The sequence below is a fragment of the Hylobates moloch genome, unplaced genomic scaffold (genome assembly GCF_009828535.3).
Source record: "Hylobates moloch isolate HMO894 unplaced genomic scaffold, HMol_V3 SCAFFOLD_8, whole genome shotgun sequence".
Classification (NCBI taxonomy): Eukaryota; Metazoa; Chordata; class Mammalia; order Primates; family Hylobatidae; genus Hylobates; species Hylobates moloch.
The window spans coordinates 24125933-24141220 of NW_026652283.1; the positions used below are offsets into that span (position 1 = coordinate 24125933).

The 15288-nt window shown below is 34.7% G+C and overlaps 1 protein-coding gene across 12 annotated transcripts in view; it reads right to left on the minus strand.

Annotated features, from left to right (window-relative positions):
• The window catches only part of LMNTD1 (lamin tail domain containing 1), a 212253-nt gene that overhangs the window by 87384 nt on the left and 109581 nt on the right, over nt 1-15288 (minus strand). For all 12 annotated transcript variants that reach the window (XM_058442592.1, XM_058442595.1, XM_058442593.1 and 9 more), the window contains 2 exons: nt 3976-4162; nt 3310-3429 (listed from right to left, as the gene is read on the minus strand). In XM_058442592.1, coding sequence (XP_058298575.1) covers nt 3310-3429; nt 3976-4162 — 307 coding nt within the window. The remainder of the gene's footprint in view (nt 1-3309; nt 3430-3975; nt 4163-15288) is intronic.

Genomic DNA, 15288 nt, shown 5'->3' on the forward strand with positions numbered 1-15288 from the left:
CAAAACCTATCCCTGCTTTAAAGGTCCATAGACTCATGGAGTCTTAGTGATTATGTTATACAATCTCTTACTTTACAAATGAGAAAGTAGAATAACAGTTATATAGTTAATACATGGCAAAGCAAAATTAAAAGCCACCTCTATATTAAGCCATAAGATTTGTAGCTGTATCGAATATTAACCATTGCCATGTTAGTGATAAGATGACTCAAAAAGTAGTCTAAGACACACTTTATCTCAGCCTCCTTTTAATTTTTTAAATTTATTTTTATTTTTATTTTTTTCGAGACAGAGTCTTGCTCTTCGCCCAGGCTGGAGTGCGGTGGTGCAACCTTGGCTCACTGCAACCTCTGCCTCCCACGTTCAAGCAATTCTCCTGCCTCAGCCTCCTGAGTAGCTGGGACTACAGGCAGGCACCACCACGCCCGGCTAATGTTTGTATTTTTAGTAGAGACGGGGTTTCGCCATGTTGGCCCAGCCGGTATTGAACTCCCGACCTTGTGATCCGCCCGCCTCGTTCTCCCAAAGTGCTGGGATTACAGGCGTGAGCCACTGCGCTGGCCTAGGCTTCTTTTTAAAAATGACCCATAATATAACTTCTCTTTGCCCCATCTTACAAATATAAAATATTATTCAAGTCCAGAAACAGAGTCTATTCTGATCTGTATAGCTGGCTATTATTTTAGACAGTTACAGGCTTTGTGACTTTTTCCACAAGATATGGATTATTTTCTACATACAAATAGCAATTCCAGGGTCATGATGATACTTTGAGTCTGTGTTTCAGCATGTCTATGGGAAGGCAGTAAATTGTCTTTTTAAGGAAAATTTACCTGGTGGTTGCAGATAGTAATATTCAGTGCTATTAAAGTGAGAATGAAAATGAATTTATTAGAAAAAGAACTCTATACTTACATTAGGGTTTCAAGCTGATTTTAAAGTCACATTTCCACCTATTTAAGGGAAATATTTTCTAGTGGAATTAAATAATGCATATGGCTTTACCATAAGGCAGAATTTCCAATGGGATGTGACTCAGGAAAAAAAAAAAAAAGGCTTGAACTGAGTTCTGAAGGGCAGGTAGGATTTAATAGGTAAAATGGGAGGGAAGAAAGTCTATTGAGAGCAAAAGCATGTGCAAAGGCCCTGCGGCATGAAGAAGCAGTCAAGCACTGGAAAGTAAAAGTAGTATGAGAAGGGCCAGTGTGGCTAGAGCAGAGTGCATGAAGAAGCATGGAGAGAGGAGAGTCCAGGAGGTGAAAAGGGGCAAGATCACCACAGTTCAAGTTAGGTGGGCAAACTCCTCTCCACTACAGATTCACAACACATGGCTCTTCCTCTCAATGCTTTTTCTCGTGCTCTCCTTTACAGAGTTGATATTTCTGACCTGGGCTGCCTGTACTTTATTAAAGCATTGTTTCACTGTATTGTAATTACTTATTATTACATATCAATTTCTACTAGTAGACTGAGTTTCTTGAGGACAAGAAGTGTGCAATACTTATGTTTCTTTTTCTAGCACCTAGCACCATTCCTGACAGATACGAAATATATTTAAATATTTTCCATGTGGATCAATCAATCGGGTTCAGTCTTTGATTAGTAGGCACAGTTATTTGTGCTTACATCACCCCACAGAAATGGTCTGATTCTATATGTGCAAAGTCATTAAAATCACTGGGTAAAAGGAACAGTCTAAGTACAAAGCCTAATTCAGTTGCAACAAATGAAAACTTATTAAAATCTGCATTCCAGGAGCTCAGGGACCTGGTCTGTCTGGTTCAATGCTCAGTGCCTGGAGCAATGCACATACAAAATAGAAATCACAAACTGGTTTACAGAGTGGATAACTATGATGAAAGTTCTGAGATAAGAATGCCTTAATCCTAAACTGGATTTTGCTAATGATTTCTTATGAGGCTGAGTAAATAACTCACATTGTATATCCTTATTTTCCCCATCAGTGAAAATTAATCTAAGTAAATAACTTAGATTGTGTAGCTTTATTTTTCCCATCAGAGAAGTATTATAAAATGCAGTTCGAGCCCACAAGGAGATCTAAAGCTGAGTGGGTGAAGGCTGCTAAGTTATATCTCATGGGTGCTCTCCTCATCTAACAACAACTGTTCCCGCAGAAAGAGAGCAAATGGCTCTTAAGAAATCAGCCAAGTCTATTTTAAAGGGAAAGTCAGTCTCAACATATATTATAATGCAGCAAGAAAACTCAGAGATAGATTCTGGTTAACATATTTTGTTAGTAGTTACATGACATAGTAAGTTAGACTGAGGGTAAGAAAAAAACACAGGTATCTAAAAGTGATCTAAAAATCATTTTGAAAAAGGACTAACTTTTTTGTTGTTGTAAAAAGAAATACGTTTGAACCTTAATGGTATGTCCATGGGTATATATTTATGCTAATATTATACCAAGAGAAAGGTTGAGTGAAAATATAAAATTGTCAAATACTGGGAACAAATTACACAAAGCTATTGCTAATACCCTTAATTTTATAAGGAAAAGTATAGTCATTTCAAATTAATACTGTAAGCTCTTTCATTAGAATATTAGTTCCTTGGTGCAGATCTTAATCTGTTATATTCCCAGTACTCAGCATAGCTCTAAAATAGAGAAGAGTATCAATAAATATTTGAGAAATGAAAAAATAAATAGAAAAGACCTGTAGAGAGTACCTTCCTTATCCCACTCTTCAGGCTAAATATCACAAATTAAATCTTCCCTTGACTTTGAAAGTTGAAGAGCCTTCTTAGGAATATGAGATATCAAAATTATTTTTGCCAAACTGTAAGTAGCTCTTGGGCCCTCTGACATTGGGGAGAGAATGCTGTTGATTTGCCTGATGTGTTGTGGCATTTAGTGATGGTTCTTCCCAAGCTTTAAGGATAAAAAAATATCGGGTGAGCTGAGAGGATGGGGAACATAAGGATAACTATCCATTCTATGAAAAACTAGCCCAAATGCCCATCATGCAACAAGTGGATAAAGAAAACGTGGTAGATACATACCATGGAATACCACTACTTAAGAACTAATGAGTGCTCTTCTATTTGACAACATGGTTATCCATGTTAACCAAACACCACATGCTCCCCCAAAACTATTGAAATTAAATAAATAAATAAATAAATTTATAAGAACCTGACAATCAAATAATCTTTTAGGCATAAAGTCAATTTTACTGACATTTATGCACTTAGACACATTGTATAAAATAAAAAGAATAAAAAATACAGATATGCTCAATAAGCACAATATTTTTAAAAAACGACTGTTAAGAACCAGAAACTAACTTGACCGTTTGGTTTGCACAGGATTGTTATACAGTCAGGACTTGCTCTGAACTTGTCTTGTTCCTTCCAAAGAAAATCTGATGGAGGTTGATGCTTTGCTTCAGATGCTGCTGCCCACACCTGTAATAAAATTGTTAATGACAAATGCCACTGGAGGTGAACACAGTTTTGTAAATGTCATAGGGTTACTCCAACATAATCTTTCTGAACAGATGAGGTTTTCAAGTATAATGACTATATCATATACAATGTCAAGCTATGCAACACCAGACAGCTACTCTATAGGGATTAAAGGAAAAAATGAGAGAGGAACCCTCCTGCATGAGCTAATTACCTGTTCTCTAAGCAAATAATCTCTTTGCTTGTCTTTGCAGGTTTATATTTACTTGGTTTCAGGAAATTAAGAATTTCATTTTAATAGTTAAATTATAAAAACAAAAGATGTTGTACACAAAATTGAAGACAGCTGTGGAAATTTAATTGTGGGTATTAATTAGCATCCAGAAGACTGACAAAGGGCGGTAATTAACCAACAACAACAAAATCACATCTTAAGTACAGATCCAGATAGAGTGATAATGAGACAGTGCTGAGCCACAGACTGACAGTGTCAATAAGTTTGTCCTGTACAATTCTAATGTACAGTATTTATGCTCTTATACTCACTGTTACTGTGGAATTTGCCTGCATTACGATGTTTGGAAGGAATCGGTACAAAGAAATGGTTTGTCCATTCATATTTTGCTGGAGAATATGATCTCCAATTGCCATTTCTTTGTCAAGGGAAGAGTTAATGAGCTTCACGAACAAACCCTTGACATTCACTTCAGCTATTTCAACATCTCCAAGAGAACTAGAAAATAAAACACAAAGATTGTAAGGTGCCTTTAATAGGAGAATCTTTGACTCACTTTAAGAAGTGAATAATAAACTGCTTGAAAGTTGTTCTTAAACTGTATATTCTATTGGGCAAGTTCTATATAGAAATAGTATATTTTGTAACCTCAGACAAATGACTTGAGGTTTTAGTTCTATTTCTTTATCTGTGCAATAAAACTTAAATAAAATAAAACAAATAAAATAAAATAAAGAAAACTTAAAAAGTATTTTAGGTGTCAAGGTATAAAAGCCACAGGAAGTTGTGAACTATGATAGTTTAAATATCCTACTGTTCAAAATAAAATCATTGAGACATGAAACTCTCAAAAGTAGATCAAGAGACAAATCATTTACTTTATTTCTGATAAAGTGACTGAAGATAAATAGCAACTACGTGATTACAAGATTTTTGAAAGGTAAAAACGTTATATAAACATAAGATGGTATTTTTTACCATTTAACTTGTGTTGAGAGCTAAGTATGTATGATCCAGGGACCAGGATAATCATTTATATATCATTATATATCAGCATTTTTCAGATTGTGAGTCACAACTTATTAGTAGGTCAAAAATCACTTTGGTAAGTGGGGACCCCCATTTTAAAAATAAGATATATCTGTACCAATAATAATAACAACACTACTTTATATGCCAGGCACTTAAAAACACTATATATCTAATATCTCTATATGTATATCTATGTCTATGCTTCTATTTATTTATCTATCTACCTATCCCTATATATAGTTCTCCACAATTTCTTATCCACAGTTCCAAAATCCAAAAAGCTCTGAAAAACCAAAAAAATTTTTTAAAAACATATTTGAAGCAAAGCCAGGTCCAAAACTGAGGTGAGGCTATTTATAGTCTTTGTTCATGGTTTATGTGAATATTTATATATTTTTCTGTGAAAAGATTAATGTTTGATTTTTGATACTTCTGTAATCCCTGACAGGGTGTTATATGTGTTCTAAAATTTCCTTTCCTAAAATTGTCAAAATTCTGAATTTGGAAATACGTAAGTCCCCAAGTATTTTGGTGAAGGCATTGTGGACTCATGGTAACTCATATAATTCTCACAATAACATACATATTTCTCATTAAAATACTTCTACATATTTCTTACTGAAGGTCACATTCAAAAAATGTCAGGAACACTGTATTATCTCATTTAACTCTTAAAACAGCTCAGACAGGTTGTATTTTTAGTCCCGTTTTATAGATAGAGAAACTGAGGTTTAGAGAGATTAATTCCCATGTACAAGGTCACTCAATAAATGTTAATCCTTGTCCTTCTGCGTCACTCAATGAGTAAAATCTCAAATAGGTTTGACCTAACCATTCAGGTTGTTTAAATTCTGTACACACCATGGTGGTTGAACTCTACTAGAAAACGCACACACAAAGATTGCTGCTACCAAAAACTTAGTGGTCTCCAACCACACCTGGGCCCTTGCTGATAGACAGCAAGTTGTCATCTTCATGAGCCAAGTCAGCAGCTTCTGCCATCCTTCAACAATGTTTAAATCCCTGCCCCATATCTCTATTCTCACTCTTCGCAAGTTATCTCACTAAGAAAACATGGCCATCAGAAAGACTAGTGCATTTCCCTACTTCCCACTTAGAAACAGGCTCTCCTACAGCAGAGCCCACCTTTTCTCTGTAGCCCACCCCATTTTCGTGGAAGAGGCCCCTTCTCCCATCTGCAGTGAAGCCCTCTGGTCACCAACTCCTCCTGATGCTTCAGCAACTCAGTACCCTCATTGTCCTTCCTTTCTCCTTTAACACCAACTTCTCCCTCTGGACTACCTATTTCCCCCAAATAGGTACATATCCTTGAGGGGCTGCCACCTTAAAAAAGAAAAAAGAGAACAGGCCTTCTCCAGCTTACAATTCCTACTGCCATGACAACGTAGCTTTTGGAAAAGGCTATGTCACTAATTAATCACCTCTATTTACTTCACAACCATCTACCTCTGCCAAAGACCCAGATGACCAGTGTCCTTCACAATCGGTAAATTGAGTGGCAACTGTTAGTCTATATCTTCATGTCTCCTCAGTATTGGCCTCTGCCAGATACGCCCTGTTTTAGGAAACTCTTCCCTTTGCTTCTTGAAGTCAACTGTTTTGCCTCTATCAGTCTTGTTACTTTTCAACCCCTTTTTCAGATTTCGCCCAGCCTCTTCACGTATCTCCCAGATGTTGATCTCTGGGATTCTGTTCTTAGCTCTCTTTTATTTGCCCAATTTATCCTTACAGGTGATGTTATCCATGAACAGTGTTTACTAACCATTAATACACTCATGACTGCTAAAACTAAATCTCTTGCCTAGACCTACCTACTGAGCTTCAGATCCACAGAAACAACTGACCACAAGATCCTAAAAGGTACCTCTGAACTCATCACTTTGGCCTGTTGTAAATTTACTCCCAACTAGGAAACTATTCCAGTGAATTGCATCATTTACCCTGTTGGCCAAGCCTGAAACTTCCATTACTGTCCCAGTTTCTTATCCTTCATTCCTTATTCGTGACCAGGTTCTGCTGATTCTTCCTCTTTAGTGGCATCTATTTACATCTGCTCTCCATCCCTATGACTGCTGCCTTTATCGTGCTCTCATCATCTCTGTGAGACATTGAATTGGCCTCCTATTGTCTTCAATCTTACCCCCTTCTAAACATTCTCCACTTTGCTTCCAGAGCAATCTTTGTACAATCCAAACCTATTTCTGCTTCCCTCCTGGAAATCCTTCAATATCTTACCATTTCCTTCTATAGAAAACACAAACATCACAGCACTCAAAGCCTTACCTTATCTGTCAGCTTCTTTAACCCTTTTCCTTACTTACTACCTTATGCTGAAACCGCAACCATAAAGAATTCCTTGCAAGAGCATAATTCATGCGCTACAGGCTTCACTCACCATACGCACACATACTATTTCCTCTTCTTGTTTCCCATATCCTTACAAACACTTCAAATTTTCAGCCTTCTTATTTTTTTTCCTATCATAGGTACAAAACGGAATCTCATTGCATTTAAATGTGTTTTTCCCTGATTATTGTGCAGTTGCACAAGCTGCTTATTGGCTACTCAGTTTTCCTCTTTGATGAATTGCATGTTCATATCATTTCATTCACTTTTCTGAATTTACATTTTTATAATTGATTTATGGTATTCATAGCATAGTATTCAATTATATGCACATATTTCCTGCAAGAAGAGGCTTTAAAAATACTTCATCTATAATGTTTCTTATGGTACAGTTTATATTTCTAAAATTTTTACTGTGATAAAATTTATCAGTCTTTTTCTTTATAGTTTCTGCTTTTTGTGTCCTATATAAATCTTTCCCTGCTCTTATGTCATATTTTCTTTTAAATGTTTCAATAATTTGCTTTGAACAGCTTTGTTTGTATGTATATATGTGTGTGAGAGTGTATTTCATATAAGGAGCTAATTTTCCTACTTAATTAGATTGTCCATCATCTCCCTGCTGATTTGTAATATCACCTTAGTCAAACAGCCAGTTTCTGAATATTGTAAGGCTTCCTAGCTGTTCCGTTGATCTAGCTGTTCATCCTGTGTCTATGCCAAATGGCTTTCATTTTATTGTTTTAGATGAAGTCTTGATTTTGGTTGGACAAATCCCCTTTCATTTTCTTTTCCAATATTGTGTTAACTCTTTTTAGACTTTAACCCTTTGTGGTAAGCAAAATAGCTGTCCAAAGATGTCTATCTCTAATTTCTGGATCCTGTGAATATGTTATGTTAGATGGCAAAAAGGACATTGCAGATATAACTAAAGTTATGGACGTTAAGATAGGGAGAGTATCCTAGGTTATTCAGGTGGAATTAATCTAATCAAATGAACCTTAAAATTAGAGAATTTACTCCAACTGGAAGCAGAAGACAGCTGCAGCGGGAGGGAAGTCAGAGAGAATCCAAGCATGAGAAGGATTCCATGCACTGTTGCTGGTTCTGAGATGTAGCGGCCCATGTGCAAGGACTGGGGAGAGGCTTTTGAAGCTAAGGGTGACTGCATGCTGACAGTTAGTAAAGAAGTACTATCACCGCAAGGAATTGAATTTGGCCAACAATCTCAAAGAGCTTGGAAGCAGATTTATTTCAGTGTCCAGATAAGGGCCTATTTGACATCTTAATTTTGACCTTGTAAAACTCTAAGAAATCAGCTGAGACAAAACAGATTTATGGCCTAGGGAACTATGTGTTAATAAGTGGGTGCTATTTATGTTATTTTAAGTCACTAAGTTGGTGGTAATTTGTTATGGCAGCAATAGGACACTAATATATATTTCTTGTGATTTTTAGAGTCAGTTTGTCAGAAATGTTGCCCTGTTGGCCTACAGTTTCAGTCCCAGTGTTTTCATTGGATATTTAGTGTGTCTCGTTATTCTATTTTTCTGTTGATAAACCAACTGCCAGCCACTATTTTTGTTGTTTCTTTGAAGGTGAATGTCTTTTTTTCTCTGGCTGACTTTAAGACTTTTTTTGTGTCTTCTGTTTTAAAAAGTTTTTTTTTTTTTTTTTTTTTTTTTTTAAAGAATGTATCTGGTTTGTTTGCTGGCTTGTTTTCTGTCTTTTAGCCTGCTGGACGTTGGTAGTACTTCTTGAATATTTGGCTTGATGTCTTTCATTAGTCTGGGAAAATTCTCTTCTGTATTTCGATCAATACCATTCTACCTCAATCTTTCTTCTCCTTCAGTGACTTTAATTAGAAGTAGATTAAAACAAAATCTTGCCTTATTTGTCTCTTATGCTTATTTATAACCTTGCTATCTGTGATTCAGTCTAGATATTTACTTCTGAGAATATTCCAGTTCAGTAATTCTCTCTTCTGCTATATCAAATGTAATGTTAAACCCACCTACTGAAATAATAATTTCTGTTATTAGATTTTTTTTTACTTCTAGAACTTGTTTATGATTTTTAGCTCCCAGGTTTATTTTAAAATTTTTATCTTGTCATTTAATTACTTGAATATTTTAGTCATTGTTAGTTTGAAATCCTGGTCAGATGACTACAATGTCTGGACTGTCTAGGCCTGTTTCTGGTGTCCACTTTTAATCTTGGTGTTTGGTCAACTCTTATCTTTCATATATTTTTTGTTTGTTTGTTTTTGCTTGGTGCCTAGTATTACAGAGAAAAAACTGCAGAGATAATTTAAGGTTCTGTATAATATTTTTTCACTTAAGATTTACTTTTGCTTCTGGTAGGCATCTAAGTTGGGAACAAATCACTTTAGATTAAATGTGAAATAATTGGACACTGTACTGGTCTGTTTTGCATATAGCCTTACTCTTCCATCTTTCCTTGAAGTTCCAACTGAAAACCTCAAGTGACCCTCCATTTTTTTATAGGCCCTAAATGCCAACTTTTATTCACCCAGTCATATGAATCTTGAGAAAAACTTCTAACTTCTCAGTCTCTTAGTTGCGGCTTTCAAAATTAGCAGCTGTTTTGAGGAGAAAAGTGGCTCTAAATGTCAGGCTATCACTCTGGATTTTGTCTCTCAGAAGAGGAATTATGAAAATAATGCGTGTAACCTTCTATGAAATCTCTTGATATACATTATCAAATTCCCTTCAAAATAATGGTCTCATCTGCATTGTATGAGAATGCCTTTTTTTTATAGAGGCTCACTTTTGAACAATTTATGTCATAATTTCTTTTCTTCTTTTTCTTTTGCACTATCATTATGGTTCTTACCAAATTTTGGATGTAACATTTTACTCTTTGACATCCCTGGAACTCCTTTGTGTCATCCTCATCTTACTGTTACTAAATTCTCTACAGGATGTTTTTATTTTTTGACAGAACATTCTTTTGTTTTTCAGACTTGCTTTTTCTGCCTGGGAAGATGAGCACTAATTTGACTTCTGTTTTTAAACAGATAAGACCCTGGAATAGCTCAGCTATTCCTTTGTTATTATACCTATAGCTGGATATTTACAGTTGCTTTTCAAAAATCCTTCATTATACAAGCAAAGTGCTTATTCATTAACCTTAAATTTTTATTTTATGCATATACATAGAATAAATGTTCCTGTCTGAAGGAAAAAACAACATTGTCCATATCAGAGCACTTTATTTGCCTTCTTTTTGATATCAGATCAGTGCATGGAAATTCACAGAGGCAGGCTGTTAACTGCTGTCACACAGCCTTTAGTAGTTATCTTTTTCTCTTCCCTGCCAGCCTTCCCATTTATCTTTAATAGGAAAGTGACCTGAGACCTCTACTTATAATTTGTGATTGGCTGAGAGTGGAGAGTGATGTTGCAATCACCATCAGTAGCCTTTGCACAGTCTGTGTTTGTAAAGAGATTGAGTAGAAACATGGCTGTGTCACTTTTTAAACAAAATTACTTTCCATTATTTAAGCACTAATTTATCTGTTTGTTGGGCTCTCCTTGATAGCTCCATGCTATTTGTCTGCTTTTAGGTTTCTGATATTCTGCAGTTTGCTAAAATTATCTTTGAAGTTCCAGTTCTTCCAACCTGTATATACCTAACATTTCCTATATAGATGTTTATAGTTGGGGGCATATGGGCTGATGAGGGGGGACAGCATTTAAGAGTCCTTAAATTTTTAAAGGACAAAGTTAGAAAGACTCAGGGAACTTAATTTAGTTCATTGGTACTATAAGAGCCCTCACGCCTAAAAGTTTTGATGGTAGATCCTTAATGTCATGGAGATGTAAATTTGTACATCACTACTACAAGCTTCTAAATCATCCAAGGGAAGAATAAATGGGGTTTAGTCTGAATAAGAATCCTTCAAGAAGATGAAGATATTTGCAGCCTCAAAATTGTTTTAAACCAGAACCATTCGTGTGTTTATCATGATCTCAGTGAGGCCCATCTGAATCCAGAGCTTACTATCATTTTGACCCTAGACTTGTAGGATGAAGAATTTCTTGAGGATTGAGATGGAGAATGAATGAGAAGTTAGCCTTCTTAATATAGTTTGATCACACCTGAGACACCTAGAACTAAACTTGAAGCCAAGGTAAGATCTTGGATACAGGCACAGGGAGCATGTGTAACTAGTGAAAATCCTAATAATGTCTCTACTTTGTTTCCTGTTTGCCTACAACTCCTTTTTTTTTCTTCTGCTGGCAGATATTAAACAAATCCCTAGAGATAGTAGGTGGTAGTAGGAAAGAAACAACAGCTTTGATTGAAAACAACCAAATTGAGAATCAGCTTCTGTTTCCAGCCTAGATGAAGTTACAAGAAGTGACTTTAGCCTTCCATCTGAAACAACTAAAAATCTGGAAAAATATATGAAACAATATTTTTGAAGATATTTGATACTGGTCAACAAAGAAAGGTGATACTTGAGAGACAGAAGAGAAATGCAGTGAGACTTAAAATTTCCCCAGATTATTTCTCGAGAAAATTTCCAGGCTGCCTCATGGAGGGTGCATCCTCTCTGACTTGAGGAGATGGAGCTGAGACTCTGGGGAGACCAAGGTGGCTGGAGGTCACAAGCAGAGTATCAGACACGGGAAGCTGCAAAAAGAGTGCTGGCAATTTTCAGATGGTCCCTTTTGAGTATTTACCAGAAGACTGATCAGCACATGTATTTGAGTAAATGCCCCAAGACTGTAGAAAAAGACTATTTTGAAAAGATTAGAAGGAACAGTACTTGAAGCTCTCACAGGGTAAGGAAATTCCCATCAGCCAGACTGAAAAACCTCATAATGGGGCCTTGCGTAGAGTACTAAGGAGACTTTTGCCTCAGTAGTGGAGAATAATTAATAACAAAGTGAAGACATTGCTTTGTTTCCACCTAACAAACTGTAAAGACTAGTCCTTAAAGCCTCAAACTATTTCCAAGTAACTTAAGTGGGTCCCAGAACAAAACTCAATAAATGAAAATTCATAGAAATACAAAAATATTCTAGCCCCCAAACAAGGTAAAACCCACAATTTCTGGCATACAATAAAAAATTACCAGGCATGCAAATACATTGAAAAATACAGCCCATAACAAGGAGAAAAATCAATCAAAATGATGTAGAACTGACACAGATGTTAGAAACAGTAGAAAAGGAAAAATCCTTATAACTGTATTTGTATGCTCAAAATGTAGAGACATGACTGAGATTTAAAAATACACTGGATGGGATTAACATAATAGTAGTCATTGCAGGTGAAAAGATCAGTGAACATGAAGACATAATAATATACACCATCCAAAAAGAAACAATCAGAGGAAAAAGTACATAAAAAGATAAAAAATAACAGAGCATTAGTAAACTATGGTACAACTTCAAGTGGCCTAATATAGGTGAAATTGGAGTCCCTTAAAAGGAGAGAGGAAGCAGGGACAAAAAATATTTGAAGAAATAATGGTAAAAATTTTTCCAAATTTTTAATATTCAAAATCTATAAATATGCTAATCAAAAAAGTGTAACAATCCCAAGCATAGGAAATTTGAAGAAATTTATACCAGGACATCATAATCGAATCTCCCAAAAACAATGATAATGAGAACATCTTAAAAGCAGAATATTTGTGCAGAGGAGTAAATATAAGAATAACAGAAAATTTATTAGAAACAATTTAGACAAAAGGTAGTAGAGCAAGATCTTGAAAATATTGGAGAAATGAGAAAAATTGGGACAAAGAGAAAACAAATAACAAGATGGTAGACTTAACCTAATCATATTAATGATAACCTTAAATGTAAATAGTTTAAATGCCCCAATGAAAAGACAGAGTTTTTCAGACTGGCTAAAAGGGCAAGTCTCAACTATATGCTACCTACAAAACATGCACTCTAAATATAGACATAAATAGTTCAAAAGTTAAAGTATGGAAAAATATATACCGTGCTAACACCAGTAAAAAGAAAGCTCCTGTGGCTATATTAATATCAGACAAAATATATTTCAGAACAAAGAATATTGCCAGGATAAAGAAAGTCATTTCATAATGATACAAGAATCAATTCATCAGAAGGATGTAACATTCCTAAATGTTTCTGTTTCTACATCTAATAACAAAGCTTTAGAAAACATGAAACAAAAGTGATTGAATTGCAAGGGAGAAATCAACAAATCCACAATTTTGGTAGATATTAATACCACTCTCCCAATAATTGACACAACAAGTAGACAAAAAAATCAGCAAAAAGACAGTAGACAACACTATCAACCAACATGACATGGTTGACATGAAACACTCTACTAAACAACAGAATAATACATATTCTTTTCAAGTGCACCTAGAACATTTACCAGAATAATTAATATCCTGGCTATAAAAGAAGTCTCAGTAAATATAAAAGGATTCAAGTCATACAAAGTATGTTCTTTGACCACAATGGAATTTAATTAGAAATCAATAACAAGAAGATATCTGGAAAATCACTGGAACTGAAAAATCCGTAAAACACTTTGAAACTAAATAACACACTTTTCAATCACCCAAGGATCAAAAAAAAAATGAAAATTAGAAAGTATTTTAAACTGAATGAAAATAAAAATACAACACATTAAAATTTGTGGGATGCCACTAAGCTGTACTTAGAGGAAAATTTATAACACCAAATACCTGTAGTATCAAAAGAGAAGAAGGTATCAAATCAATGACCTCAAATTTCACCTTAAAAAATTAGGGGAGTAAAAAAAGAAAATAAAGCCCAAAGTAGACAGAAGAAAGGGAATGGAGCCCAAAATGAAAATCAATTAAATAAAAAACAAAAAATAGGGGAAACCAATATAACCAAACACATATTCTTTGAGGAGCTCAATAAAACTAAATCTCTAGTGATATGATCAGGAAAAAGAGAAGATACAGATGACCATATGAGAAATGAGAAAGGTGATACCAATAAGGATTCTATAGTTCTTAAAAGGAGAAGAGAATATCATAAATGACATAATGCAAAAAAATTTGACAACTTAGATAAAAATGGACACATTTCTTGAAAGACACAAACTACCCAAGCTTATTCAAGAAGAAATAATTAGAATAGCCTAATATCTATTTAAAAACAATTTATAGTTTTAAAACTTTACCACAAAGAAATTCCAGACCCAGATGGCTTCACCAATAAGTTCTATAAGACATTTCTGAAAAAAAATTACTTCTACACAATCTCTTCTAGAAAAGGATAAAGGAGAGACTATATCCCATCTCATTCCATAAAGAGTGGAATTACCCTGATACCAAAACAGACAAGGACACTACAGGAACAGAAAACTACAGACCAATAATCTTTACAAACATTGATGCAAAAGTTTGAAGCAATATTTTAACAAATGGAATTCAAACAGTATAGTAAAACATAAACATTATGACCAAATGTTTATTGTAAAGTGCAGGGATGTTTAACATTAAAAAAGAAAAACCATATGATCATCTCACTAGATGCATAAAAAGTATTTGATATAATCCAGCATCATGGAAAAAAAACCAACTTTTTATTTGTTGATCTATATTTTTTTGTCTCAATTTCATTTATTTTTCTCTGATCTTTATTGTTTCTTTTCTTCTACTAATTTTCAGTTTGTTTTTTTTCTTGCTTTCCTAGTTCCTTGAGATGTATTGTTAGATTGTTTACTTGAAGCTTTTCTACTTTTTTGATATAGGTATTTATTGTCATAAACTTCCCTATTAATATGGCTTTTTTTTTTGTATCCTAGAGATTTTGGTATGTTGTGTTTCCATTTCCATTTGTTTCAAGACATTTTTAAATTTTCTTCTCAGTTTCCTCACTGATCCATTAGTTGCTCAGAAGTGTGTTTCTTAATTTCCATGTGTTTGTGTATTTTCCTAGGTTCCTCTCATTGATTTCTGGTTTTATTCCAATGTGGTCACAAAAGTACTTGATATAATTTTTGCTTTTTTGATATTTGCTTTGTGGCTTAAGAGAGAGCGTATTCAGGAAAGTTCCACGTGCTAATGAAAAGAATGTATATTCTGCGGCAATTGGGTGAAATGTTCTGCACATGTCAGGCCTAGTTGGTCTAATGTGCAATTTAACTCTGATGTTTCTTTGTGATTTCTTTGTCTGGTTCATCTGTCCATTACTGAGAATAGGATGTTAAAGTGCCCTACTACT